This window comes from Lepisosteus oculatus, chromosome 3 (genome assembly GCF_040954835.1).
Source record: "Lepisosteus oculatus isolate fLepOcu1 chromosome 3, fLepOcu1.hap2, whole genome shotgun sequence".
Lineage (NCBI taxonomy): Eukaryota > Metazoa > Chordata > Actinopteri > Semionotiformes > Lepisosteidae > Lepisosteus > Lepisosteus oculatus.
Window position 1 is genome coordinate 29,301,928 of NC_090698.1, and position 26,972 is coordinate 29,328,899.

The 26,972-nt window shown below is 35.9% G+C and overlaps 1 protein-coding gene across 4 annotated transcripts in view; it reads left to right on the top strand.

Moving 5' to 3' along the window:
- The window catches only part of fer (fer (fps/fes related) tyrosine kinase), a 138,002-nt gene that overhangs the window by 94,263 nt on the left and 16,767 nt on the right, over positions 1 to 26,972 (top strand). For all 4 annotated transcript variants that reach the window (XM_069187109.1, XM_069187110.1, XM_069187111.1 and 1 more), the window contains 4 exons: positions 5,899 to 5,955; positions 6,768 to 6,883; positions 8,489 to 8,583; positions 15,014 to 15,137. In XM_069187109.1, coding sequence (XP_069043210.1) covers positions 5,899 to 5,955; positions 6,768 to 6,883; positions 8,489 to 8,583; positions 15,014 to 15,137 — 392 coding nt within the window. The remainder of the gene's footprint in view (positions 1 to 5,898; positions 5,956 to 6,767; positions 6,884 to 8,488; positions 8,584 to 15,013; positions 15,138 to 26,972) is intronic.

The following is a 26,972-nucleotide window of genomic DNA, read 5'->3' on the forward strand; positions in this document are numbered from 1 at the left end:
TAATGTAACATGCCACTGTTTGTGCATGGACAAGGTTATACAGTGGTGTGAAAAAGTGTTTGCCCCTTTCCTGATTTTTTATTTTGTTGCATGTCTGTCACACTGAAATGTTTCAGATCATCAAACAAATTGAAATATTAGACAAACTTTTAAAAGAAAATTTAAAAGAACAGTAGTCTGTCATAAAGAGAAGGGAGAATGTGTGATCCTAGCTGCAGAATAATTTTGGTTTCGGTGGTCTTTCTGATGTATGAGTTCGGAAAACCGTCTTTGAGAACACAGACGGAGAGATTAGAGTGGTCGTGGCCGTCAGAGGTGAAATGAGAAACAGTGGGCTTGGAGAGATCTTTAATCTTCACAGCCCTGGCATGTTCTCATAAGCAGTCTCTGAGTCTCCTTCCTGTTTCTCCAGTGTAGATGGCTGGGCATTTACTGCAAGAGATACAGTAAATAAGGTTGCTGGAGGTACAAGATGTTGTCTGGGTGATCCGGAATTGTCCTGAGGGGCCTTGAATGAGTGTGGTGGTGGATGTGTACTTGCAGGTGATACAGCGAGCTCTGTTGCAAGGGAAAGTGCCTGGTGTGGATGGTTGTTGAGGGTGGTCGAGGGAGCTGTGAACAAGGAGGTTACGCAGATTAGGTGGTCGGCGATATGAGATGATAGGGCGATCAGAAAAGAGGGCCCCAGTGGATTTTATATATCGCCTTTAAAGGTGGCTTCTCAAAACGCTTTACAGGATAAAAACAACAATAACAACAACAACAACAATATTGTATTTCATTGCACTTTGACAGATCGTCCTTGAATCAATTGTTGACTTTTCTCTCTTTACTACTGTACTTGTTTGGATTGACTGAGCTCCGCTCTGTACCACACAATGATCCCCCCAGAGTCTCTGGCCCGGGTGATTTGGGTTTTTTTGACAGAGGGTAAAAAACTCTCTCTCTCGCTTGCCCCCCCCCCGCCGTGTATTGTCTGTTTTTTTGGTGCTGTCCTTTGACAAAACAAGGCTCGCCAGATAATGTGAATCGAAAGCTGTTTTTCTAGCTTTTAAAGTCGTGCGTTGTGTAAGCGGGAACACATCATTATATCTTACATATGAAAAATACATAATATAGCTCCCAAACAAATGCAAACATGTTTTTAATAAGATGCTTTTATTCACTCATAATCCGACAATTTCAGGAAGACTAAGGAAGGACTAAGGGAATTGTCATCTGTTGTTGAAGGTCTGTGAGCTCGGTGACTTTGAGACCACTTGTTATCCCAGGTTGTTTGAATCGCCACAATTCAAATAGAGAAAAAAGAGCTGACTGACAAGATTTAAGATAGGGCTGTCAATGTTGGATTAAAAAAAAACACATTGCCCGACATTAGTTGCATTGCTTGAAAAATAATTTTATTTCGAGAGACTGGATAAATAATTCAAGTGTTTTGTTTTAGTAAAAGCTGTCTTAAGTAACCGTTTGTTTGGTAGGAATTTGTTTATGGATTTCAGATAACTGTTTTGGAGTTTCCCTTAGGGAGTGTGTTATATCATTTCTTAGTCTGTAATGATATGACACTGTGGGAGAAGGAAAATATAGCAGGATTGCTTCTTAGCCTCCATCACACTGCAGTTTGGATAATTTTTGGGGCCAGCAGGGGGTGCTCACCCTATGTGGGTGTCTGTGTGGGTCCTAATGCCCCAGTATAGTGATGGGAACACTATATTGTAAAAAGACACCATCCTTTGTAAAAAACAGCTGTAAAACCCAGGACCTGACTCTCTGTGGTCATTAAAAATCCAGTGGTTTTTTCGAAAAGCATATGGGTTGAACCCTAGTATCCTGGCAAAGCTTCCCATTGGCCCTTACTATTTATGGCCTCCTAATAATCCCCATTTATGCACTGGTTTCATTATTCTGTTCTCCTCTCTACTAATAGCTGATTTGTCGTGAACATTATGGTGCACTATGGCTGCCGTCGCATCATCCAGGTGGATGCTGCACATTGGTGGTGGTGGAGGGGAGTCCCCCATTACCTGTAAAGTGCTTTGCATGGAGTGTCCAGAAAATTGCTATATAAGTGTAAGCAATTATTAATTTGAATCTACTAATCTACTTAGACTGTCCACTAAGAGCAGTTTATTTTTGTCTTTTTTTCTTTCATTCTTCAGCTACTGTCTGGTTGTGAATCTTGCTACACCTTTCGCTACACATTGATTGCAGTGTTTTATTTGGCATTTTATTCAAAAATATATTGGATTAAACTGAAATTTATTTTTCATTAGTGGTGAAAGAAAAATAGTTCTTAATTTGATTTATTTACCTCTGAGGTAATGACAATTTTATTTTTAGATTATGTGTTCAGTGTTTTCAAAAAGCTTTCCAACTTTGGGGGGGGGGATTTAGTATGATATCTGAATTATATTTTTATATTGTGAGAATAATAACATTTTAGAATTAATGAAAATGCAATATTTTAAGAATTACTGAAAATATTTTAATATAATATTTGTTGATAGTCTCTTGCTACATAGTCTGATTTATTAGATTTTATTTCTTCACAGTTATTAAAATTATTAAAATGGGTTAACCAGGCTTTTCAGAATGACTCAGAATGACTTGTTTGATTCTCTTGTTATGAAAATGATGAGACACAATAGCCCTGACAACCTTCACAAAAGGCATGTAGGAGCTGCTGTTTCAGTTGGAAACCCCAGATTGCCATGTTCTCCACTGTGTTCCAGAACCGCCTGTTTCCATGTGATTTGTGTCTGGCTGCTCTTGTTTCTTCCAGCATACCAAAGACATGCTGTCTAGGTCGATTGGCATCTCTGAACTATCCCTGTGTATGTGTATGTGTATGTGTATGTGAGAGAGTCCTGTGCTGGACTAGTGTTTCCAGGGTGTAGTTCTGCCTTGTGATCTATGTTTTTAGGATATGCTCAGTATTGCTGTGAACCTTACAAAGAATAAAATGCTTGGTGATAATGGATGGATGGAAGTAAAAAAACACTCCAGAAATTCAAATTTGTTGTTTCTGTCTGATGGAAATGGGATTTTAAGCAATAAGAAACATGCACAAGATAAAGAAATGTACAATTGGTACGTCCTTAATGAGAAATGATTAGTTTGAGCAAATTGTTCTTAAGGTGATATATTTAAATGGTAACTGCACACACACTATATATATATCACTGTAAATGACTTTATTAATAAATTGTTTTCTTTTAACTTTTTAATTTAAACAGTAATTAAAAAAATCATTTATAACTGTAATAGATTGCTTTTTAAAAGTAACTTTTCCCAACATTGACAGAGGCCAAATGGAACACTGTGGAAGAGTATATGCAGACATCCTTGCCAGTCAAGAAGTGTTATTTCCCTAGTCTGGGATATAGTTGAAAAGCACCCAGATGCAAAAGACTTCTAAACCCCCAGGCAATGCCAGTTGTTGGTTGCTATAGGCAATACAGATTCCCACATGCTTTTTGAAATTATCTCCCTTCTGTCCAATTGGCAGCAGCTAAGGATGAGCAGTGTCATTCAGCAAGAACTTTTTCATTGAACCACTTGCATTTGTTCAGTATGTTTAAATGATGACAATATTTTTATGGAAGAAGCTGCCATACCTCACACTGCAGAATGTAACTCAAAGATAGAAAAGGAGTCACAGTATCAAAAAGATTTCTTGCTATACCTAGACTCAAATAGATACCAGAAACTGACTGATTTAAGATTATTCTGATGAGAAAATATAATATTGAAAAGCAAAGTGCAACAGAGGAGTTATTCATAGTTTTGCAAAAGTTTATGATGTATTCATTTTTATCAGTTATGGATTCCTTCGTTGTGGGGAAAAAAAAGTTTTCTTTAACTGCTACAACAGAATACTCAGAATGTGGATTTTAAAAGATAAACTCTATGAGCCTGTATAGTTGTGAGAAAAAAGATTGTAAACCCTTTGGAATAATCTGTATTAATTGCTCCTATAGTGTGATCTGATCTTCATATAAATCATTATAATAGATAAATTCAATGTGATTAAACAAATAACATTAAAAAAGTATGTGAACCTTTAGGATAATGACCAGTTCTGGTGCCCTGCCCTATAAAATAACCCACAATGATTGGTTACAAACAGAACCTGCTCAATTACAACACAGATTTGTCAAAGTGAAACATGCCTCGAACAAAAGAGGTTTCACAGGATCCTTATAAATTGTATATGGCTAATAAAGTGATGTTATAAGGCTGAAAATAGTTTTTTAAAAATCTAAAAACTTAGGCCTACATCAATCTATAGTCTATGCAGATAGTGTACAAATGGAAGAAATTCAGTTCCATTAGTACTCTCCCTTGTTGAGGCCATCCAACAAAAATCACTGCATTGAGCCGTACAATGCTCAAGGAGATGATAAAGAACCCTAGGGTAACAGCTGAGGATCTGCAGGTGTTTCTTGCACTGGTTAATGTCTGTGTTCACGAGTCCGCAATAAGGAAAGCACTGAACATGAGAGAACCCCATAGAGAAAACCACAGCTCTCCAAAAACCAACATTGCCACCCATCTGAATTTTGTCAAAAAGCTTTCCAACTTTGGGGAAACCTGGATGTTTCACAGAACTATGGAACAGTGTTCTATGGACAGATGAGACCAAAGTGGAACTTTTTGGTGTAAATAAGCAACGTTATGTTTGAAAGAAAAAACAACTGTATACTAACACAAAAACATCATCCAAACTGAGAAGCACAGCGGTGGAAGCATCATGGCTGCTTTGCAACCTCAGGGCTGGACGGCTTGCAATCATTGAGGGAACAATGCATTTCAAATTATATCAGCAAATCTGACACAAGAATGTCAGAATATCTGTCTGAGATCTGAAGCCAGGTCATGCAGCAGGACAATCATTGTAAACACAGAAGTAAATCTACAGAATGGCTGTAAAATTTTGCATTTTGGAATGCCCTGACCTTAACCCAATTGAAATGCTGTGGCATGACCTGAAGCATGCCGTTCATGCAAGACATCCCAAAAATATCAATGAATTGAAATTGTTCTATAAAGAGAAATGGGCCAAACTGATGTGCAGGACTGATCAGCAGCTACAGGAAGTGTTTTGTTAAGGTCGTTGCTGCTAAAAGAGTATCTACCACTTACTAATTCAGATAATTTTTCCATCATAGACAGTGAATGTTTAAACAATTCAGTATGTGTTCAGTATAGATGAGAAAAAGTACAATTGTTTGGGTGTTATTGGTTTAATCAGATGATGTTGATCAATTATTATGACAGATGTAAAGATCAGATCACATTTTAGGATCAAATACTTCAGGAATACAGATTACAGATACAGCAAAGGGATTATGAACTTTTTCTCACCACTGTAGTTAGAAATTAAATATGAAAAAAGTAAAACTTATCAGAATCCTCTGAAATGTGGGTGTTCCTGATGCATTTGGTCTGATGCACTAAAATTCATCATTCTAAATCTAATACTTGATGCATCACAGACTAATGTTGAAAACAAAGAACCTACTTATAGACCTCCACTACAGATCCTAAGTAAGATATAGGAAGATTGTTTGCAGGCACATAAGGTTAATGTGATATGCGGGATACATATGTTTCATGATGCCTGATACCACATTGATTTATGAAAGACCTTGATCCACACTGGCGTTCTTTCACAAATGTATACATGTACAAGACCACAACAACCAAAATGTTATGTAATCTGTTATTTATTAACTTTGAACACTTAGGGTGTTGCTTTTTGTCATCATTAATATCCCACAATGTATTTTAAAATGTGCTTATAGATACTGTGATTATGTGTAACAAACACAAATATATGTATAATGCACTTTAGCTTTTGGAATTTGTTCCTAAATGAGACTTTTGTTGTTTTAGGATAAGAAATGGATTCTTAATCATGAAGATGTAATACTCGCAGAGCTACTGGGCAAAGTAAGTATTTTTACTTTGACAGAATTCAGTTTAAAGTACTATCCTATCCCGAGGCTTTCAGCCCTAGTCACTTGATGAAAAGCTGATTGTAAACTGTTGTATAAACTGATCTAGGAGTAGTGCCCAATTTATTTCTAATTAATCCAAATGTCATTCAGCAGTACATTTAATACTTTGACAAGGTGTAATGCTTCTTTAGGTTCTTTACACGGGTTCTTTACACAGAACCTGCTTCAGAAGCAACCAAAATCAGTCATCAGGTCACATTTTAGGTCCTGACTATTAATCAGGGAAGCTTATTATCTACTGTCCTGAATCCAAACCCATGACCTTGCATTCAGTCCATTTACCTTTTAGACATTTTCAGGGGCTACGTGAGAATGGCTAATTTTCAACCACAAATGATTTAATGTTACATTTGTGTTCTCTTTGAATTAATTAAACAGCTGACAAATAAATCCTAAATTGACATTATATTGGTATTGGTAATAATTGTTTGGGACTTAAAACATATTCACTTTGTATGTGATATATTGAATTCCGGCCATGGGGTGCTATCTGCGTGATTTTTACCTTTTCTGCGTGTTCGCGTGGGATTCGTCCAGATGTTCCGGTTTCCGCCCACAGTGCAAAGACATACTGGTGGGTTAATTGTCTTTTTGGAAAATTTGTTCTAGTGTGAGGTGTGCATAATTATGGCTGTGCTTGCCCTGTGATGGACAGGCGTACCATCAAGAGTATATCAGCACTTGCAACTGCTGTATGCGGGATAAGATCAGAAAATGGATGGGTAACTGTTTTTTTTTTGTTAGGGTAATTTCGGTGAAGTATTTAAGGGAACACTGAAAGACAAAACTCCCGTTGCAGTAAAAACATGTAAAGAAGACTTACCCCAGGAGCTGAAAATAAAATTCTTATCAGAAGCCAGGTGAGTAGGTTAATTGTTTCCATGCAGTGATTCAGTGCCAACGTGTTTAGCTGACATTTATTGCCATCACTAAGCAGCTTTAAAATACTCTCAGTTACAACAATATAAAGAAAAGAACACAGTATCTACTACAGTTTAATATTTACAGAATAATTGTAACATACTAAATCAAATCACTATAGCTACTACAATTTAGCATACTGTTTTTTAAGGTAATACTTTAGGATTATTTTTAACTGCAAAATTCACTGCAGTTTTAGAACCACCTCTATAAACCACCTCTATATGTTCCTATACAGCCACATTTATTGTTGCAAAGGATACCGGTTTTGTTTAGGACAGTTTATTCAGTAAACAACCTTTTGAAATATGTGTGAGAAGATAAATATCAAACATTCAGTGTTGGAAGTCAGTTGGTGTAAGTGTTTTTCCAGAAGCCTAAGAAGGGTAGAGTACCCTATTTATTATAAAAAGTTTACTGACCTCTATGGAAACCTCACAAAAATTCTATTCATGAATTGTGTACTGTATATCTACTTGAAATAAAATACAATGCAGTAGTTATGCGTTAAGTAAGCAGAAAATGTGTTTAATCAAAATTAAAAACTAACATCATTCTAAATCTAGTACACAATGCACCTCAGATTAATGTGTAACACAAAGTACTTTGTAAACCCCTGGTACATATCTTAGGCAAGAAATTGGAAGGTTACATTAGCAGGAGCATAAGGTTAATGTTATATACGGAATTATGATGCCCCATTGGGTGCATTATATGTCAAACAGAAACTTGGTAAAGTCAAAATATGGTAATCATTTAGATGGATAGAGGATGGAAGCTGTTTTCAGATAAATGTTGTTGGCTGTGCTTTGATGTGCTGAATTCATTAGAGCCATAAATAAATAATTTTAACATTTTAAAAATTGGAAAAAAATTATATGTAGTTGACTGCTGGAATTACAACAAAAAGATATGGCCCTTAGTGTGTAATGTAGTTGCTCTATTCCTATGTTACTGAAGTGGGGATGATATGTAGTACAGAATAATTCCCAGAAAGATGCTTAAATGACTCAATCAATATTAGGAGGTTAACTTACGTATATTGGCATCAGTATAATAGGAGATGTTATTGCCTTTGGTGAATTAACATAGTTCTTTCTTTGATTAGGGTTGCTAATTATGTGGATGAAACTTCTATCCCTACATAAACAGTATATATGCCTTGACTTCTGTACGAGACACCATATTGTATTTTGTGAACAACTTTCTTGCCCCCTTCGTGACACATTTTTTATAGTTTTAATTTTAAAACCAAAAATAGTGTTAGCTAAGAAATGGAAACTCCCTGGCAGTTGATTGGATATACAGTTGATCGTGTTTGAAGTTTACGCTTCAGGAGAACAGAATTTCATTATAAGAATGAGCTGTGGTAAATTGATTTCAAGTTTCTATACTATAGTAATTTGAAGTGTGGGAGTTCCAGATTGTGTGTTTCTTCAAAATTGTTTATTCATGGGATATCCATTGCACTCTTCAAATCAACAGACGTTAATGACAATTCATAGATGTGTGATTCCTTTCTTTTGCATCTTGCCTCTTAACAGGATACTTAAGCAGTATGATCACCCAAATATTGTGAAGTTAATAGGAGTTTGCACACAGAGGCAACCTATTTACATCGTAATGGAACTTGTACCAGGTAAATTACTTTTTCATTTTGTGTGCGGTTAAAAGTCTATAGTCCTGCATTTTCTTCTCATTGCTGCTTTGATAGTTTAATTGATTTTTAAATTGTTTATTATTTATTTACCATAATACATTAAAAATAGTTGTGAGTTACTTTAATTAAATATGTATTTTAATATTTGCTATAGTTTTCTTTTGTGTAAGTCAATTCCGCAAGTTATGGAGTATTTTGCTGTTTTAACTTAATCTTGTGAGTCCCACAGAACAGTGCTGTGTTTATTGCCTTTATGAGATCTTTTTTTTCTAAGATAAGTTTATTCATTATATTGTAACAGTTCACCTAATGAATGTCATATTATTCCAGGCATTTTAAGATAGAAATCAGCCATATTAGCCAAACTAAATCTGTGTTTTATTAAAAAAAAAAAATTGGAGCAAAAATTGCAGAGGGAAATCCCCAGTAACCTTCCAGAGCATCCGCACTCATAGTTTTTATGTTTCATAGTCAGATAATGAATTGAGTTCATTATATGTCAAACAGAAACTTGGTAAAGTACAAATATGGTAATTGTTAAGGAGAGGAAGGAAGCTGTTATTTTCAAATAAATGTTGTTGGCTGTGCTTTGACATGCTGAATTAATTAGAGCCATAAATAAATAATTACCAACTTTTTTTTTCTGAAGAAAGCTGCTATAGTTGTTGCTCATGTCAAGGAGGTGTTTACTCACAAAGATTTTTTCGTTAAGCCTTTTCCTCCAGTTTACTACACAAAAGTGGATAAACCCAGCAAAAAAAATATCACATCTATACCAGATGCTAAAACAGTAGGTAGACAAAAGGTGGTATCGTCATGGAGGGAAATTATCAGGTTTGTAATCTATTACAAAAAGTGTATAAAAAATGTATGAAATGAATTTACTTAGCACACCTTGTCAACATGATGAGTTTTTACCTTAGAGGTTAGGAGCTGACTTTGTGCTTTAAACACACCACACTCACACATTCTCACACATTCTATTGTTTCGTTTTTGTAGCTATATTATGTCATAACTTGATAATTGTGTTGATTTTGATAATTGTATTGAAATATTTAACAACAAAGAAGACCCGGCATGGATAGAGCATTGTCCTTTCCTGAAAAATTGCATATTCCTTTGTGCATCATTGAATATGGTGTCAAACTTGACCCTTAATAGGATCATACCACATACAGATGTTTCAGGATAGTCTGCATTAAGTCTTTTCACTGCATGACATACAGTACTTTGTAAAAGTATTCATCCCCTTTTAATTATGTTTCATTTTGTACATCACGCACATGATGTAAGTATGTTTTTTCACCTTGAATATTTTAAGCAGAACTTTAATACACAAAATGACCTTTATGAGTCAAAGATGTTAAAGGTCAACAATAAATACTGTTGTAAGATATTTGAATTTAATTAGAGTTGACCACACATGTTCAGAAGAAAGACTTCAGTTCTCAATCCAGGTTATAATTCCAGGTCATATTCTGATTTGTTCCTGTACTTGCTGCACTATCACTGCATGCGTGAATCTGCCAGCTTGCCATTCTTCTTTTGCCTGTTCCCTCCGGCTTATATCCCCTAGTACTTATTGATGTCTACTTGGAGCTTGATTTCGACTACTCTTGTCTGACTCCACCACCTCATTTAAAAAAACAATAAAACAAAACCACATTTACACTTACAGAGTTGCAGCTGCTCTTTCAAATGCAAGTGACCTGCTGTATTATTTTCATGGGGTTAAGGTTCAGACCAATCCAAGATGCGAAATTTGTTCTTTTACATCCATTCTGTTATAGATCTGCTAGCATGTTTAGGATTATTGTCTTGCTGGTGAACCACCTTAGGCTCAGCTTCTGAATGGTTGGACTGATGTTCTCTTGTAGAATTTGTTGGCACAGATGCCAAATTCGTGGTTACAACAGTGATGGCAAACCATCTGGATACTTTGGCAGATTAAACAGCCCAACACCATGTTTGATGGTCATGATGAGGTTCTTTTGTTGGAAGGCCGTGTTTGGTTTTCACCACACAAAACATTTTTCATTGTGGCCATTTTGACTGTTCTATGCAGTGCACGTTTTTATAGTGGTCTTGTGGATTGTGCAAATACTCTTTGGCGAACTTGACAATTTTAATAAAACAAGGGTATTATGGTAAGAAATTGAAATTCCTATAATAATACTGGTGGTTCATAAACTTTTTCTCATCACTACTGTGCTACACTACACTACTCCACTACAGCACTGTAATATAGAACTATTTTACCTGATATACAATCATTTCTAACAGACGTCTGTTATGAAGTTTTTCCCTGAAGTAATCTCTTTGATGTGATTCATTTTACATGTTCACTACAAACATATTACGATTGAGCATACAAATCCACAAACGTATTATGTTGTAGATATCAATTTGCATTACACTCTACACTGAGTATTTGTAATTCTCTCTACTATGAGAAGCACCCATCATTCTTGTATCTTTGTGCTGTAAATCAGCCATCAGTTTTTCTTTATGCATTCTCCTTTGTTCAGGTACCACATGGCTATGGCCAGTGCTTTATCTACAGCTTCCTCCTATTCTCTTCTAGCAAGAACAGTATCATTTTCCAAATAAGTGCTCTTCAAACATGGCTTAGATATTAAGCCGATCAATGTTCATCCCAAAATGACATCCTTATCTTTATACACAAGGTGTGGTTTGCTGATCATAGCAGCTTCCTATAAATATAGGTTTCTATCTGTTGTGCTATAGTGGGTTCACTCCTGAACCTGTGTTGCTCTCTGCTTGAAGTTTGTGTGTTCCCCCAGTGTTCATATGACATTTCACCAAGTGCTCCGGTTTCCTCTCATAGTCCAAAGAAATACTGGTATGTTAATTGACCTCTGAGGAAATGGGCCCTTGTGTGTGCGTGTCTGTGTCTGTGCGTGCCCTTTGCAGGACTGGTGTCCCCTTAAGGTTGTACCCCACCTTGAGCCTGTTGCTTGCTACGATAGGCATCAGCTCAGTCACAGCCCTGTATTGGATGAAGTGATAAGAAAATGGATGGATGGCTAATCCTTATTATTTCTATCAATGTCACCTGAGAAAAAGAAAATAAATCTTTTTTTTCAAATTTTTGGGAATGTAGTCTGCTCCCTAAATTGTTTTTACCCAGTAGTTACCTTGCTTCTTACTCGCTATGTGCTGCTGTTTAATCCTCTCCTTGTCTCCATCAGCAAGATTAATAACATGTTGCCAGCACTTTAGCCTCCTCCTAAATCACCCTATTGATTCATCGGATACACCAAAATGTAGCATTGATGCTCAAACTCTGTAACATTAAATTCTGTCATCCATGCGCTTTTGAATACTAACAATTTCTGCATCTGCATATATTCTTTACATATGGTTAACCAAGCTGCTTTTATTTTTCGCTGCCTTTTTTAACAACTTGCAGGTTTGCATTGTAACTGAACATTTTTCTTGTGATTATAATCAACTCAAATGCAAATCTAGTTAAAGGAATTACATAAAAAGTACTTTATATTTTTATATTTGCATTAGAGGTGCTTTTAAAAACTGTATAATGCTCTGAGAGGCCTAAACACAAAGGCTCTATCCTCATAGATCTTCTGTTCTTTCTATATGATCGTTATAAAGTAGATTAGACTTGTTTTATTAACTTGCACTATGTGGCATTTAAATGAACTAGAACTTTTTTCTGATGTTGTATGGTATTGTGCTCCTTGCAACAAGACAGTTGATTAGTTCCAGAATCCCCAATTGCACTTACCTCTTTCTTTTGTTTCATTGGCTTCTCTGCACTATTTTGTTTCTAAAACCATTATTATGCTTTTTTGCAGTCTAAATTGAAACTGAAAATTCTCCATTTATATTTTTCAGTAAATGTATGAAATATCTTGTTCTTTGTCTATTCGATTGTTCTTTCTAAATAGAGCCTACAAATGTTCCACTACTAAGTTCATTTGACTGACTGTCAAAAGTGAGCCACTCCCCTTTTTGACTGACTGGCTTGAAAAAGTTTTTAAGATAAGATCACTTTATTAGCTATATACAATTTCTTGCATTAGGAATTTGTCTTTTTGCATACCCCAGCTTGCTCTCCATGAGATACACAGACAGGGAGAGAAACTTGGGGTCAGAATGCAGGGTCAGCCATTTATACAGCACCCCTGGAGCAGCTGGGGTTAAGGGCCTTGCTCAAGGGCCCAATGGAGTAGGATTCCTCTGCCGGCCGCGGGATTTGAACAGCAACCTTCCAGCCACAGGTGCAGATTCTTAGCCACAGTGCCACTGCTCTGCCAAAAGGAGACGAGCACGCCCAATGTGTAATTGCAGTGCTTCCATGTTCACTGAATCTGATACTGCACAAGCCTCCAACCTCAGCTTCTGTCTCTCAGGTTCTTCTGTTTGGTTACCACAATCATCTGCTGTCCTTCATACCGATGTTCAGCTTTGAGATCACACTACTGATGTCCCATATCCACTCAAAATGCCATAATGTCAGTCTCCAACTCTCTTCCTGTAATTCATGCCCCTTTTCAACTTGTACCTAAAGGCGAAGCCCACTTCCCTTGACTTTCATCAAAGTTGAATCTTCCAGCATACAGTTTCAAAAAGAGTGATCTTGATCACTTGAGTAACAACCTTATCTCACCAAATTGTTTTTTCTTTTATATTGTGTTTAATTTTAATTATATTTTGTTCTTCTAAATCCTTAAATACCTCTGAATACTATAGATTTTCCTTTACATTCAACATTGTTATTCTCCTTTTGTTACCTTACAAATTTTCATCCTCCCCAAATCCTTCACGTACACTAGTTGCTAACATTTTAAAATAGTTTTTCCCGTCTATGATCTGCTGCCTCACAAAATTAATTATATTGACAATTACCATCTGCCAATTATATCATTGCTTCTTTGTACTGGTGCTGCATTATAGTCAATAGAAAACTTATAATAATATAAAAATGTTTCTAAACAAAAACTAAAATTCCATAATACATAAAAGAAACGATGTGTGCCCCTGGTTACAAGGTAGTTGGGTGTTGGTGTTGCAGACTGCCATGGTTACAGACAGATAGGGATCCAATTGCAGGGACTTGGTGATCCTCCACGGCTAAGTGGTCAAAGCACTCAGGACTTGCTGTAGACAGCCAAAAGAAATGGGGTTGTGAATGGATTATAACAGACACAGGGAAGGAGTTATCAACATTAAAAGCAGGCAGTTGGGGAAAATGCCTCTGGATCGGTTGCTAGAACTCGGGTCTCGGTTGGAGAAAATGCCTATGGATTGGTTGCTAGAACACGGGTCTCAGGTCTCGGGTTGATGTGTTCTCAGAGCAGAGACAAAGTGTAGCACTTCTTGAAAATAGCTCAGAATGTCAGAGCACCAATCAAGTGGCTTAAATTGTATTAAATAGAGGAGATCAATTAGATGATAGGGTGCACTGGTAGGAGAAATGATAGAGTAACGACCAAAGTGTGTTTGAATGCAGTTGCATGAGAATGTTGCTATGCTCCTGGGGCAACCAAGGACTGTAGTCCCCTTTATAATTCTGTCCTCATCTAGAAACAAACATAATTGGCCATATGTCCATCTTTCTTATGATTGCCAGTCTTTCCTTTGAAATAGTTTTGCTTCAATGTATAATTACACCCCTTTATAATACCACCCTAGTTTATTGTCTGCAGCTCTGACAGGCTTTGTGTAATGCTCAAAGATACTGTAACTAGCTTATTATGTTATGTTAGCAGCTCAGATTTCTTTCTGAATATTTTTAGATATATTGCCCACACCTGACAAAAAACAAAAGTGTTGAAATGGCTACGGCCTCTGAAGTCTTACTCTCCTCTGCAAGTCACACTGAAGTTGCCATCATATTGCAAAAATTAGTTTTGATCCTTTATTTAACAATCTACAACAATCAAGAATAAATTTTCTTTTGCAATGATGACTTAGATAACAATAATCTCCCATCACAATGGAAGAGATCACATTTATACAGCTGGTCATTCACAGTTACAATGTTAGTGAAGTATCCTGCTCAGGGCCATAACAGCAGTTGTGTTCCCACAATGAAGTTATGATCAAATTGTACAATCTTGCAATACATGTACAGCACATTGTCTGAAAAGGTAAAATTCAAGCTTCATGTGAAACCAGGTTAAGGTGAAATACACATGGATATTAACAGTCAACTTAAAAGAATTCAAAATATTGCAAATTAAAAGCAGGCTAACACTAGGCCATAAGTCTGCAGTGTAAATTAAAATAACTGTTTGACTCAATTTGTGTTGGTAAATAAAACAAAAAGTGAACTGATATCTCTATTTAGCACATAACTCACTCTTGAGCAATATGAGTTCTATGAAACCTGATTATGTGCATCATTTTTTTCCCTTTTAGGGGGGGATTTCTTGTCCTTTCTTAGGAAGAAAAAAGAAGATCTAAAAACAAAACAGCTGGTAAAGTTTGCTTTAGATGCTGCTGCAGGTATGGCGTACCTGGAGTTAAAGAACTGCATACACAGGTAAGGGGATTTTGATTCACAGTAGAAGTGAATAGGTAAAGCTAAATTCTAGTACTGTGTAATGCAAATCTGTTATTGCGTATATAAAACAACATCCAGACTAACAGACTAACTTAAAACTATTTTTAAATAGCACATTGTTATTCAGGCCTATTTGATTTGTGTAAGTTTTTTTTTCACCCAGTAGGCTAGTGCTCTTCTGGGAGCTCTTCTGTTTGTCCCGATAACTTTCATATAATTATTCATTTTTAGACATTCATATTAAATCTACCATGGGCTTCAATCACTTCAGTTAATCACTTCAGGAGAGAGCTTTTTGTATTAGTACAGGAGCTGAATGACTATTGTTTGCATTTTCTCAGTACATTTATATCTTACAATACTCTAAATTGATTGTTAGCATACTAAGACCTTTTTAAAGTGGCGAAAAAATAAGTGTGTCATTGTATTGACTAGTTATCATTTTGAAAGCAATCCAAAACATAAACTTAGAAAGTTGCCATCCTAGTTATGGGTTTATTAAAGTAATGATGTCTTGTTGCTTTGGATTCTTCTCAATTGCATTCTGTTTAGAATTTTACTGAACAGTTTATTTTCTGACTTCATGACCTCCAAGAAGATGTTTGATTTGTAGTGAGAGCTTGTATTAGTCTGTTTATTTTCATGATCATTCCTTTAATATTTTTCTCCATTTTCTTGAGGGATGAAGTGCATTATGGCTTATCTATTATTAAACTCAAAAGAATCCAATTTTCTAGCTCCATTGATACAATGCTGTATTCTTTATGGCACCCTTTCTTTTTGCATCACCTTGGCTACGTTTCAGAGAGCTTTGCAATTACTTATTGTAGAAAGCAAACATGACAGCTGCACAGCTTAAATAATAGTAGGAAAAAAGACACTGTCCTCCAGCAATCTTCTCCATTTGTTTAGGGTTAGATTCTACACAGGTCCTTGAAAAACATTCGAGGCCTAGAATTTTTAATTTGTGAATTCAAGATCTTAAAAGTACTTTGAAATGCCCAATTTTGTCCAGGGTGTCTTGAAGTTCTTGGATTTATGCTGTCTCATATCCACTGTAACAATCCATGAAAAACTTAATCAGTTTAAATATTTTCAGTCTTCCACTTAATTGTTCAGCCTTCTAATTGAGACTTCTGTAGAGAAAATATTTTGTGGATCAATACATTTTTGTGTGTGCAATCAAAACCTCATTTCTACCTTTAAAAAGATCTTACAGACGCATTGAAACATCATTTTTGTTTGATGCGATATTTTAAAACAATGTATAATGGACCTGAATAAGGTTCAAGGAGAATGTAAGAAATGTAAGAAACAAGACCAATCTAGCTTGTTGTGTTTCTTGTTAAAATGGTGAAAATCTGTTTTAGGGGTTTAAGGGAAGGATGCATGCGAATCATTTATGTAATGAAGAAAAAAAAGGATCAGAGTAGAAAAAGAAAGTAGAAAATAAAATGAAAGTGGGATGTCGGGCAAAGAATGAGAAATTATAGATATAGGCAAAAGAGACCATAGCACTGTATGAAACTAGAATTCTGTATTGTATTTTCCTTGGATTTTTGCTTTCGTGGAAGGTTTTCCCTAATAAATTATTTGTCATTAGAAGGTACCTTGAATATTTTAAATTTTAGTATTACTTCAGATAACAACTTTGCTTTTACTTTTTTTAAATCTTACTCCTTGTATCTGACCTAAATCTGACCTTGGGTGCTCTCTGCATGGAGTTTGTATGTTGTCCCCAAGATTGCATGGGTTTCCTCCCACAGTATTGGTAGGTTAATTGACTTCTGGAAGATTGGCCCTGGTGTGAATGTGTGCATGACTGTGTCTTTATGTGCCCTGTAATGGACTGGCATCGATCAACGGAACGGGGGGATGGAAGAAAGGTTTGCATCCCAGTAAAGTGAACTGTGTGTTTTTTTCTAATCGATTCTTAACTTTTATCAGCTTTAACAATGTGACTAAGGAGCTTGTTCCTGTTCCAGTTTTGAAACCACTTTCCCTTAGTTTTCATTTCTGTCTTCTGGTATGTATTAATACTGTTGACTCTGAACAGGGTTAAGTTTGTCAATGCCTGGGACCTCTGAATACTTAAACCAAGGTACCTCCTAGTAATCTGTGCTCAAGACAAAAAAATGTTCTTTTACCTTAAAAATGCATAACATTCCTTTGTGTTTGGGAATATACGTGGTCAATTTATTCTGGACTGATTCTAGAGGAGCAATATCTTTCTCGTAAAAACATAATGTTAAAATGAGGAAAACAGGTGAGAGAACCATTAAGCAGCTGTGATATTATGATATGTTTCCCCAATTATATGAGAAGTTACAATTTCTCACAATGACCACATCTTCCTTTCCATTTCTTTATGTCATTAAAAAAAGACTTAATATAATTAATATGAGAATCCCAGAGTCTGTAGCATACACCTTAACTTTTAAGTCCAGTTTGGCACCTGGCCTTAAAATAAATTATTATGCCACATGCTGGTAGTAATGTTTTAAAAAAAAACTACAAATTTGCTCACACTTATACAAGCTCTGCTCTGCATAGACCTGTGATAAAATGCAACGTCTTGTGTACTACAAAAAATAATTAATGGGGATCCTATTTCTTGAATTTCACAGTTTATACGTATATAGGACTTAAGGACTTGAGTGATAATAAACAGAACATCTGTTTTCTGTACAACTATCCCTTAAAGCACACCCATTGATTTATGTATAAAACTTTTGTAAGAGTATGTTTTTATTCACTTGTGTGGCACAAAAAAGTGTATGATTAGAGAGGCCTCTACTGGAAGTAATGAAAGTGTAAGTACCTTTCACACAGGACTGGCCCTTTTTGTCTAGTAATAACATGCTTACAGTACTTTAATTGGCATCTCAGTGTTTCTGTTTCATTTTATTTGAATTGATAATACAGTAGGGTCTCGATGTCTGCAAATTTAACATTCTCAAATTCACTTATTTGTGATTTGGTGTGGGTGATGGGGTCTTGTACTGAAGGAGAGCAGAGCAGGGTGGTTTTTAATTGCAACTTTAAAATTAGCAGTGCAGCAGACTAGGATTGCAAGTCAAATCCAGCTAGTGAATGATCCTCTCCCTGTCTCCTTACCAAGTACCTACTACCCAGCATCTGCTGCTCTACCTGTTTTTATCATTTCTAATGAACACTCCGGGTTCTATGTTAGCGGTGTTTGGAGAAATGACAGGCTGGAAATGACTTTAGAGGCACTGTGTTAGTTTTATTATTTCATTACAGTGGCATGTGCTAATCACAGAGGCAAAAAACGAAAGTGCGGGCTGGACACAAAGGAGGTATTCATGTTTATTTTACCCGCTTACTAAAAAATGTATGATGATTGTTTTTTATTTACTCAAACAATGTTATTTTAATTAACAAAGCCAATTCCTTAGTACTTTAAGTATCACGTAAGGGGGGGCTACTTATGTATTTTAAACAGGCACACAATATACTCTTGTACATAATGTGAACGTATAGGGGAGGACTTGGTTATATGCATATTTGGCTATTCACAACTGAACCCTCACGAATGTACTGTACACACCTAATGTGTTATATTCATAGTGACGGTTGCAGCTTCTATATATTAAGCATTTCACTTTTTCACAATTTCTAAGATGAGTACATTGGTTTTATATTGGTATAAAGTAAATGTTTTGTCTATAAAATCAGAAATCCCAGACTTTTCCCTGCTATAACAACTTGCTAATGATGTGAGTTGTCCAGAAAACATATATAGTATATAATTTTATAATAGTGTGTTTTGGGGCTAAAAACATTCATGATTTAACAGACATTCAGCAACAACCGACTCACCTTCTCCCCCATTAGTCCATAAACCAAGTGTAACTGTATAGTGACATGACTCAGTCATTCAAATCCTTTAAAATAGGATTCAAGGGTTGTCTGTTGTACAACTGGACCTTAAAGTCAGAACAATTCATATGTTCTAAGGTCACAGCAGACAAGTCATTAACTAAATTCTGTGACGTTTAAGTATGCAGTATGCGTGCGGTCATGCATATTTTGTTATTTCACCAATATATGTATATTGACCTTTTCATTTACGTACTACTGTGTAATAGTTGAAGAAGCATTCTCCTTAATTTGATTTTTAATTTAATGAAGTTCTGAAGCTATCAAATCATGGCAAATCATGCATGTAGTGTATTCCTTTCATCCACGATGAGTGCACCTTGCAGGTTTCTGAATCATTACCCAAAAGCATCAGTTATTTATGATTGCAATCTGAGGATGTGGCACACTACATTTTAGATTTTGTAGTTGTCTGTAGTTGTTGCAGCTTTAGGTGTGTTCTTCAATTAAATCAACTAGAACTAAAAAAGAAAGCATTGCTGCTTTGTAATCCTAGGACATTTTATGTCCACTAAATGTCTTTATACACACTATATATAAATGTGGGGCACCACTTATAAAGTTATTTGGTGTTTTTGTACAACTAAGCCAAAGTACTGTTATATGTTGGTAACTGGTACACATACAAAAGGAACAATGAGAACCGTGATCCTGTATAGAGAAGTGGTACAATAATGTTTCAATGAGTGTGATAATGTTTTTTTTGTATTAGATTTGTTGTAACAGAAAGAATAAGGTTCTGGATCCCAAGATGAAGTTAAACAGATTAGTTTATTGCATGCAAGGAACAACAAAACCGAAGTATTGTTCAAAGTGCCGGTACAAACTTCCAGTTTATATCGGGTTTTCCTGACGCTTCTGATGTCACTCGTTATTATGGTAAAGGGGGGAGGTCACGTGTTTGGCCAATTTACAGCTTTTTTGGCCAAATGGTCAGGGATTAAGTCCCCAGGGGTTTTCCTAGCTTGCATCTGGAATGCTTATCAGTTAACCCCCTTCCTGCCATAAACTCAAGCCTTAGAAGTCTAATCTTCATGCAGAAAGGATTTAAAATTAACCCCGTCTTCACATTTTGTATCTTACTTCAGATTATTAGTGCCCTTTGTACCATTGTTTCCATAATATTGTTTTGCTCATTGTGCTGTTTTTACACTGGTCAAGTTTCATTGCTCAATTTTCATAATAATGGCTTTTTGAAGAGGACAAGTAACATGATTTGCAGTCATTATAAATATTGTTGTATATAAATCAGATTAGGATCTGTAGAATTATTAAATCAGATTTAATTTGATGCTTGTGCCATGTGTTGTTTTACTACTAAAACCGTCAAAGGTCTTTAAAATGTCTACCCAGTTGACTTCTTCAGAATCAGTAGTGCGAGAGGGGACAGACTACAAACTGAAACTAGGGGGAGATGCATTAAAATGGAAAATATCAAGAAGTTATTTAGTCTGAGTTTTTTAAAAAGCTACCTAGTCTTTTGTTGTCAGTGCTCCCGAGATCATTAGATGCTAGCAACCAAATAAGATAGAAGAGTCAAATGCCCTCCTGTCATATGTAGCCGTTGTGTATTTAGTATTCCCCAGAGTATGTAATCTTGAATTTCATGAAGATTAGAATTCTTTGTTAGTCTTTAATATTAATTGTACTGCTTTATCTGTTTTACCTCAGGTGACGATGTTTTCTACTTAATCTCCTAAGACCCACTTTAAAATGTGATGTGGTATTGGGAGCTTTTTTCTGGTACCATTGAGAAAATAACTAAAGAACTCTTTATGACTCATTTGCAATAGTGTCCACTGTCTTGACCGTTAGGTTCATTTGTTATCATTGTTGAATAATTTAGGCAACGAGTTTACCTAAGAACTGGGTACAATAATGTGATGTACTTCCAAGTGATAGAAATGTGCATGCATTGAAAAAAATTATCTGTTAATTCTGCATTTTAACTACATGTAAATCACATTTATTACATTTCTCTTTATTGGATGTATCTTTATATGTTATCATACATTTGTGGTCCTTTATAAAGATAAGAACCTTTATAAAGACAATGAAAACTAAGCCAGTAGTACAAATGTACCAAAAGAGGTTCTTAAAATGAAAAATGTCAAGTCTCCCAATTGTGTATTTGAAAAGAGTACAGGATAATTTAATGTAAAGGGTAGATAACAGTTCACCTTCAGGGTTAAGACAGCGGTGAAATATTTTCTGATTTACTAATAATGACTTTTCATTTTCATGTCAATGGCCTAAGGTATAGATTTTTATAAATTACTACATGAATCCTTCGCAAAAATGGGATAAGCCTTAGGCTATTTAAAGCTTCCTTGTTAAAGGAGGAGACATGACAGAACAAATCAAGGGCATCACTCAGGCAGTCTCCCTGCAGATTTGCTCTTCTAAGTAACATCAAAATTGCAAGCGCTTGACAACCCATTATTCTGAGTTACTCAGTCCCTGCCCATTAGCAAGCCCATCGGTGTCAGTATGATATAATACTAGACTCATTTGGCACCATTCAAAAAAGCATTGGTGGTTTTAAAGTTGGGTATTATGTGTTGATTCAGAAAGCGCAATCCTGTAGCATGTTTTTCACTGCCCTTTGTTTTCCAGGCTGAATGAATCAAAGCCTTTATGCATTTGCTTTCAGTGGTGGTATACTTGTAAAACTTAAAAGGGTCCCTCAAATTAATTGGGGCGATGCTTTTTGTTTAAAGGTGTTTTAAGTAATTGCAGGATTGATGTTTTTTTAATTTTGAATGAATTGTCTTCAGAGATTTAAGAATTTATTTTTAAACATGTCTGGATCCATCAAATTTTAAATTCTTCATAATTAGCAGAAACTAACAGCCCTGTTTTCTTTTTAACAGCACCATTGCAAAAGGGCAGTTTAACTTAGGCAGGCATAACCTTGCTATGTTATTTTAGAACATAAATCCTGGGTTTGATTCCAGCCCTGGTCTTCTGTGTTTAAATGTTCTATTCATATTGGTGGGGCTTTTGCTAGTTTCTCCAGTTTCCTCTCAAAGATATGCTTTCTGACCAGGCTAGAAGTCTCCATGTACTCTCAGACCTCTCTTCTGGTATTGCCCCCACCCCAACCATCAAAATAAAAATATTCATAGTTTTACATATTCACAATAGCAATGTGTTGAGAAAATCTTATTTGAAGATTTCAGATTTCAAAGTTACAGTATATGACATTACCATGAGATGTCTCCTCATGACCCAGCCATACCAACTGTTTCACCAAGCTCTGCACTCCATGCAGCAATTAGGCTGTGTTGTAATAGACCTGAAGTGTAATGGATCACATGGTAATATGCACTAAGCTGATGGGGCTGTGCTATTGTGAGTTTCCACTGTAACAGGATGTGTGGAGTCTTTGTCTTGTAGTAATGCCGTGATATGGTAAACAACACATCAGGATTCCAGAGTCAGCTAACTCAAACATTTTGTATCCAGAGATCCTAAAACTCTTCAAACACATAAATCAACTTTTATCTAGTTCAAGAAATTGGATAGTATGAAAAAAAAATTGGGACATTCACCCTATTCTTTAACTAGCACCAAGGCTCCCAGTAAAAGTGTGAAGTTTAAGAAGGCATAAAACACATGAAAGTAAGTTTTCTAGTGACAGTGAATTTTTGAGCAACAAATAAGCATATGTCTGCATATTTTTATTAATAAACAATGCCTAATGATCTGTAAAGTTTTGTTACTCTTTTATTAATAAATGAGGCTTAATGATCTGTTTCTTTGCAACTTTCGTAGAATGTTTTAAATATGAATAAACTATTTCTACATATTTTCAGCATTTATAAACAATGCTTAATGGTCTGTAATTTTTATTTCCCAATTTTTTTAAATAAATATGTTGTTGTGTCATTACTTGCTTTTATTGGGTTATGTGGTACAATTTAATGTGACTTTTATTTAATTTGTTAAACTTAATGTAAGTAATCTAAATGTGAGATATTTATGTTTATCTATTAAGCACTAATTGCAAGGCACTGGAAGGATCTCACAAGAGGAATAATTCTGGGCATTCATGCAACAAGCTCTTCATTGAACACTGTGGCTGCATTGGATATGATATCCATTTAACCACTCTCCATCTTCCAAGTGTGTCTGTAATGGGAGTATTTCAGTAAAGCACACTTTGAAAGTAAATCTCCATTAGCAAGCAGGCCATGAATGATTGTGACTGAAAGCATCTATAACACATTGTGACAAGCACCATTGTGTACGCTGCAGTCAGACTCATCTTTGGACAAAGCATAAATTTCTTCTGGAGAAATCTGGAGGGATTTAGGCATGATACCTGTTAGACATAAGACATAAATGAATTAGATCATGGGATGTTAAAGATGACTTTTCTCGGAAACTAAATCTGGTTTTAAATCCTTTATACAAACTTTTTTTTATGAACAGTGTCAGAAAACATTTTTCAGGGGGATTTAAACTTAAAATTGTTTTTGTCCTTATACTCATCTAAAAAGTAAACTTGTAAACTCTTCAAACTCATGTTGGTTGCAGGTCACCTTCAAATATTGAGGTTTAAAAGTCTTAAATAATTGATTTCTGATCTTTATACTTTTCTTTTGTATACAAGGTTATAGTTTTTGTTACCCCAAAATTTCACAGTGGTATGTATAGACAATGCAATGGAATAAGCAGAATGTAAATATTTAATGCTTTTTTAATGGCTGCCACTAAAACAAAACTCTTAGTGATCAACTTTTCATGGGGACATACAGTGGTGTGAAAAAGTGTTTGCCCCCTTCCTGATTTCTTATTTTTTTGCATGTTTGTCACACAGAAATGTTTCAGATCATCAAACAAATTGAAATATTAGATAAAGATAACACAAGTAAACACAAAATGCAGTTTTCAAATGAAGGTTTTTATTATTAAGGGAAAAACAAATCCAAACCTACATGGCCCTGTGTGAAAAAGTGATTGCCCCCTAAAACTTATAATTGGTTGGGCCACCCTTAGCTGCAACAACTGGGATCAAATTGCGATAACTGGCAATGAGTCTTTTACAGCGCTGTGGAGGAATTTTGGCCCACTCATCTTTGCAGAATTGTTGTAATTCAACCACATTGGAGGGTTTTCGAGCCTTAACCGCTATTTTAAGGTCATGCCACAACATCTCAGTCGGATTCAGGTCAGGACTTTGACTAAGCCACTCCAAAGTCTTCATTTTGTTTTTCTTAAGCCATTCAGAGGTGGACTTGCTAGTGTGTTTTGGATCATTGTCCTGCTGCAGAACCCAACTGCGCTTCATCTTGAGGTCATGAACAGATGGCCAGACATTCTCCTTAGGATTTTTTGGTAGACAGCAGAATTCATGGTTCCATTTACCACAGAAAGTCTTCCAGGTCCTGAAGCAGCAAAACAGCCCCAGACCATCACACTACCACCACCATATTTTACTGTTGGTATGATGTTCCTTTTCTGAAATGCTTTGTTACTTTTACGCCAGATGTAATGGGACACACACCTTCCAAAAAGTTCAAGTTTTGTCATGTCAGTCCACAGAGTATTTTCCCCAAAGTCTTGGGGATCATCAAGATGTTTTCTGGCAAAACTGAGACGGGCCTTTGTTTCTTTTACTCAGCAGTGGTTCTCGTCTTGGAACTCTGCCATTTTTGCCCAGTCTCTTTCTTATGGTGGAGTCATGAACACTGACCTTAACTGAGGCAAGTGAAGCCTGCAGTTCTTTGGATGTTGTTGTGGGGTTTTTTCTGACCTCTTGGATGAGTCATCACTGCGCTCTTGGGGTAATTTTGGTCGGCCGGCCATTCCTGGGAAGGTTCACCACTGTTCCATGTTTTCGCCATTTGTGGATAATGGCTCTCACTGTGGTTCGCTGGAGTCCCAAAGCTTTAGAAATGACTTTATAACCTTTTCCAGACTGATAAATCTCAATTACTCTGTTTCTCATTTGTTCCTGAATTTCTTTGGATCGCAGCATGATGTCTAGCTTTTGAGGATCTTTTGGTCTACTCCACTTTGTCAGGCAGGTCCTATTTAAGTGATTTCTTGATTGAGAATAGGTGTGGAAGTAATCAGGCCTGGGTGTGGCTAGAGAAATTGAACTCAGCTTTCCAAAGACGTGATAAACCACAGTTGATTTATGTTTTAACAGGGGGGCAATCACTTTTTCACACAGGACCATGTAGGTTTGGATTTTTTCCCCTTAATAATAAAAACCTTCATTTAAAAACTGCATTTTGTGTTTACTTGTGTTATCTTTGTCTAATATTTCAATTTGTTTGATGATCTGAAACATTTCACTGTATTTACACCACTGTATTTAGATTTTTTATTTTTGGGTGTAGCCAGAAATTGGAAATTCACTACTTAATTTTTTGCTTAATTTATAATTGCAGTACAACCACATGCAAAAGCCAAGATGTTTTTGATTCTGTCAACATCTGTATGTTTACTTTTTTCCACCTTCCCTATTGTTAAGAAAAACAGAATACAAACTTGTCTGGTGCTGACATTTCTGTGTATTCTCTGTCTCTGTATACTATTGAAACTTTTACCATTTCATTTGTTTGTGTGGAAGTTATAACTCTACACCTTTTGCTAGTCTTGTCATTTATTAATTTACTTTTCCTTTACTTACCTGCACTATTGTTACTTGCTCTTTTTAAAGGAAAGCTTTTATATTATCACAGTGTCCGCTTAGCATATAATAATGATAAAGGGACTTTATCATATACATTATATTTTATGACATCTACAAATAGAAATCAAAACATAATTGTGATCTAATTACAAATTCATTCTTAATATGCCATAATGGTACGCTTAGGGCAAATCACAACATTTACATTTATTTTTTGCTTAAGATCCCAAAAAAAATTGTGTACTTAAGAACAATCTTGAACTAAAGTTACATCCACTTCAGTTACTAATCATTGAAGATGACGGGAAGGAGGTGGGTGAAAAGGAATTTTATGGCTTGAGACAATTGAGACATGGATTGTGTATGTGAGGGAGAATGGGCAAGAAAAGACTTAAGTGCCTTTAAACGGGGTATGGTAGTAGGTGCCAGGCATGCTGGTTTGAGTGTGTCAAGAACTGCAACGCTGCTGGGTTTTTCAAGTTCAGCTCTGTCCCATGTGTATTTGGTCCACCACCCAAAAGACATCCAGTCAGTGGCAGGCTAGTGGTCCAAAACAGCTCAATGAAGGAGGCTGACATGAATTGTGCAGATCAGCAAACAGTCTACAGATGACATTCCAGTACAACAGTTGTGCCCAAACAGCCATAAAAGAATACACAATTTGTTGCACCTTGACACGAATGGGTTATGGCAGCCAACAACATTACATGTTCCACTTCTTTCTGCAAAAAAACCCCAAGAAACTGTTGTTGCAGTGGACTAAGGAATGAAATCTTTGGACACTGGAGGATTGGAAAAACATTGCCTGATATGACGAATCCTGGTTATGAATCCCGAGCTATTTGTAGTAGAGATCCACTACCAGCCAACTCAACGAAACTGTGGAACACTTTCAACAGAAAAGTCTCAATTCATCAGGGCATGGACTCAACAAGATGTTCTTTTCTGAGGCAAAAGGGGGTGCAACCCAATATTAGGAAGGTAATTTTTTGTGCACTCAGTGTACTCCAATTCTAACTGAAACTGCCTGACATTTTTGCACAGTTAGTTGAGGAATCGGTCAGAATTAAGGACATAAATTGCACGCTATGAACAAGCACCTTCAGTGAATTGGGAGTTCTTAAAATTCTAGTTTAATGTCAAGAATGTTTACGAACTGTAAATTAAACTATACTACTACCCATGCAAGACCCTTTGTTCAGAATTCAGAGGGGATTTGATAAACATGTCAAAGTAAGCAATAAAAAAGATACTAAAATGCC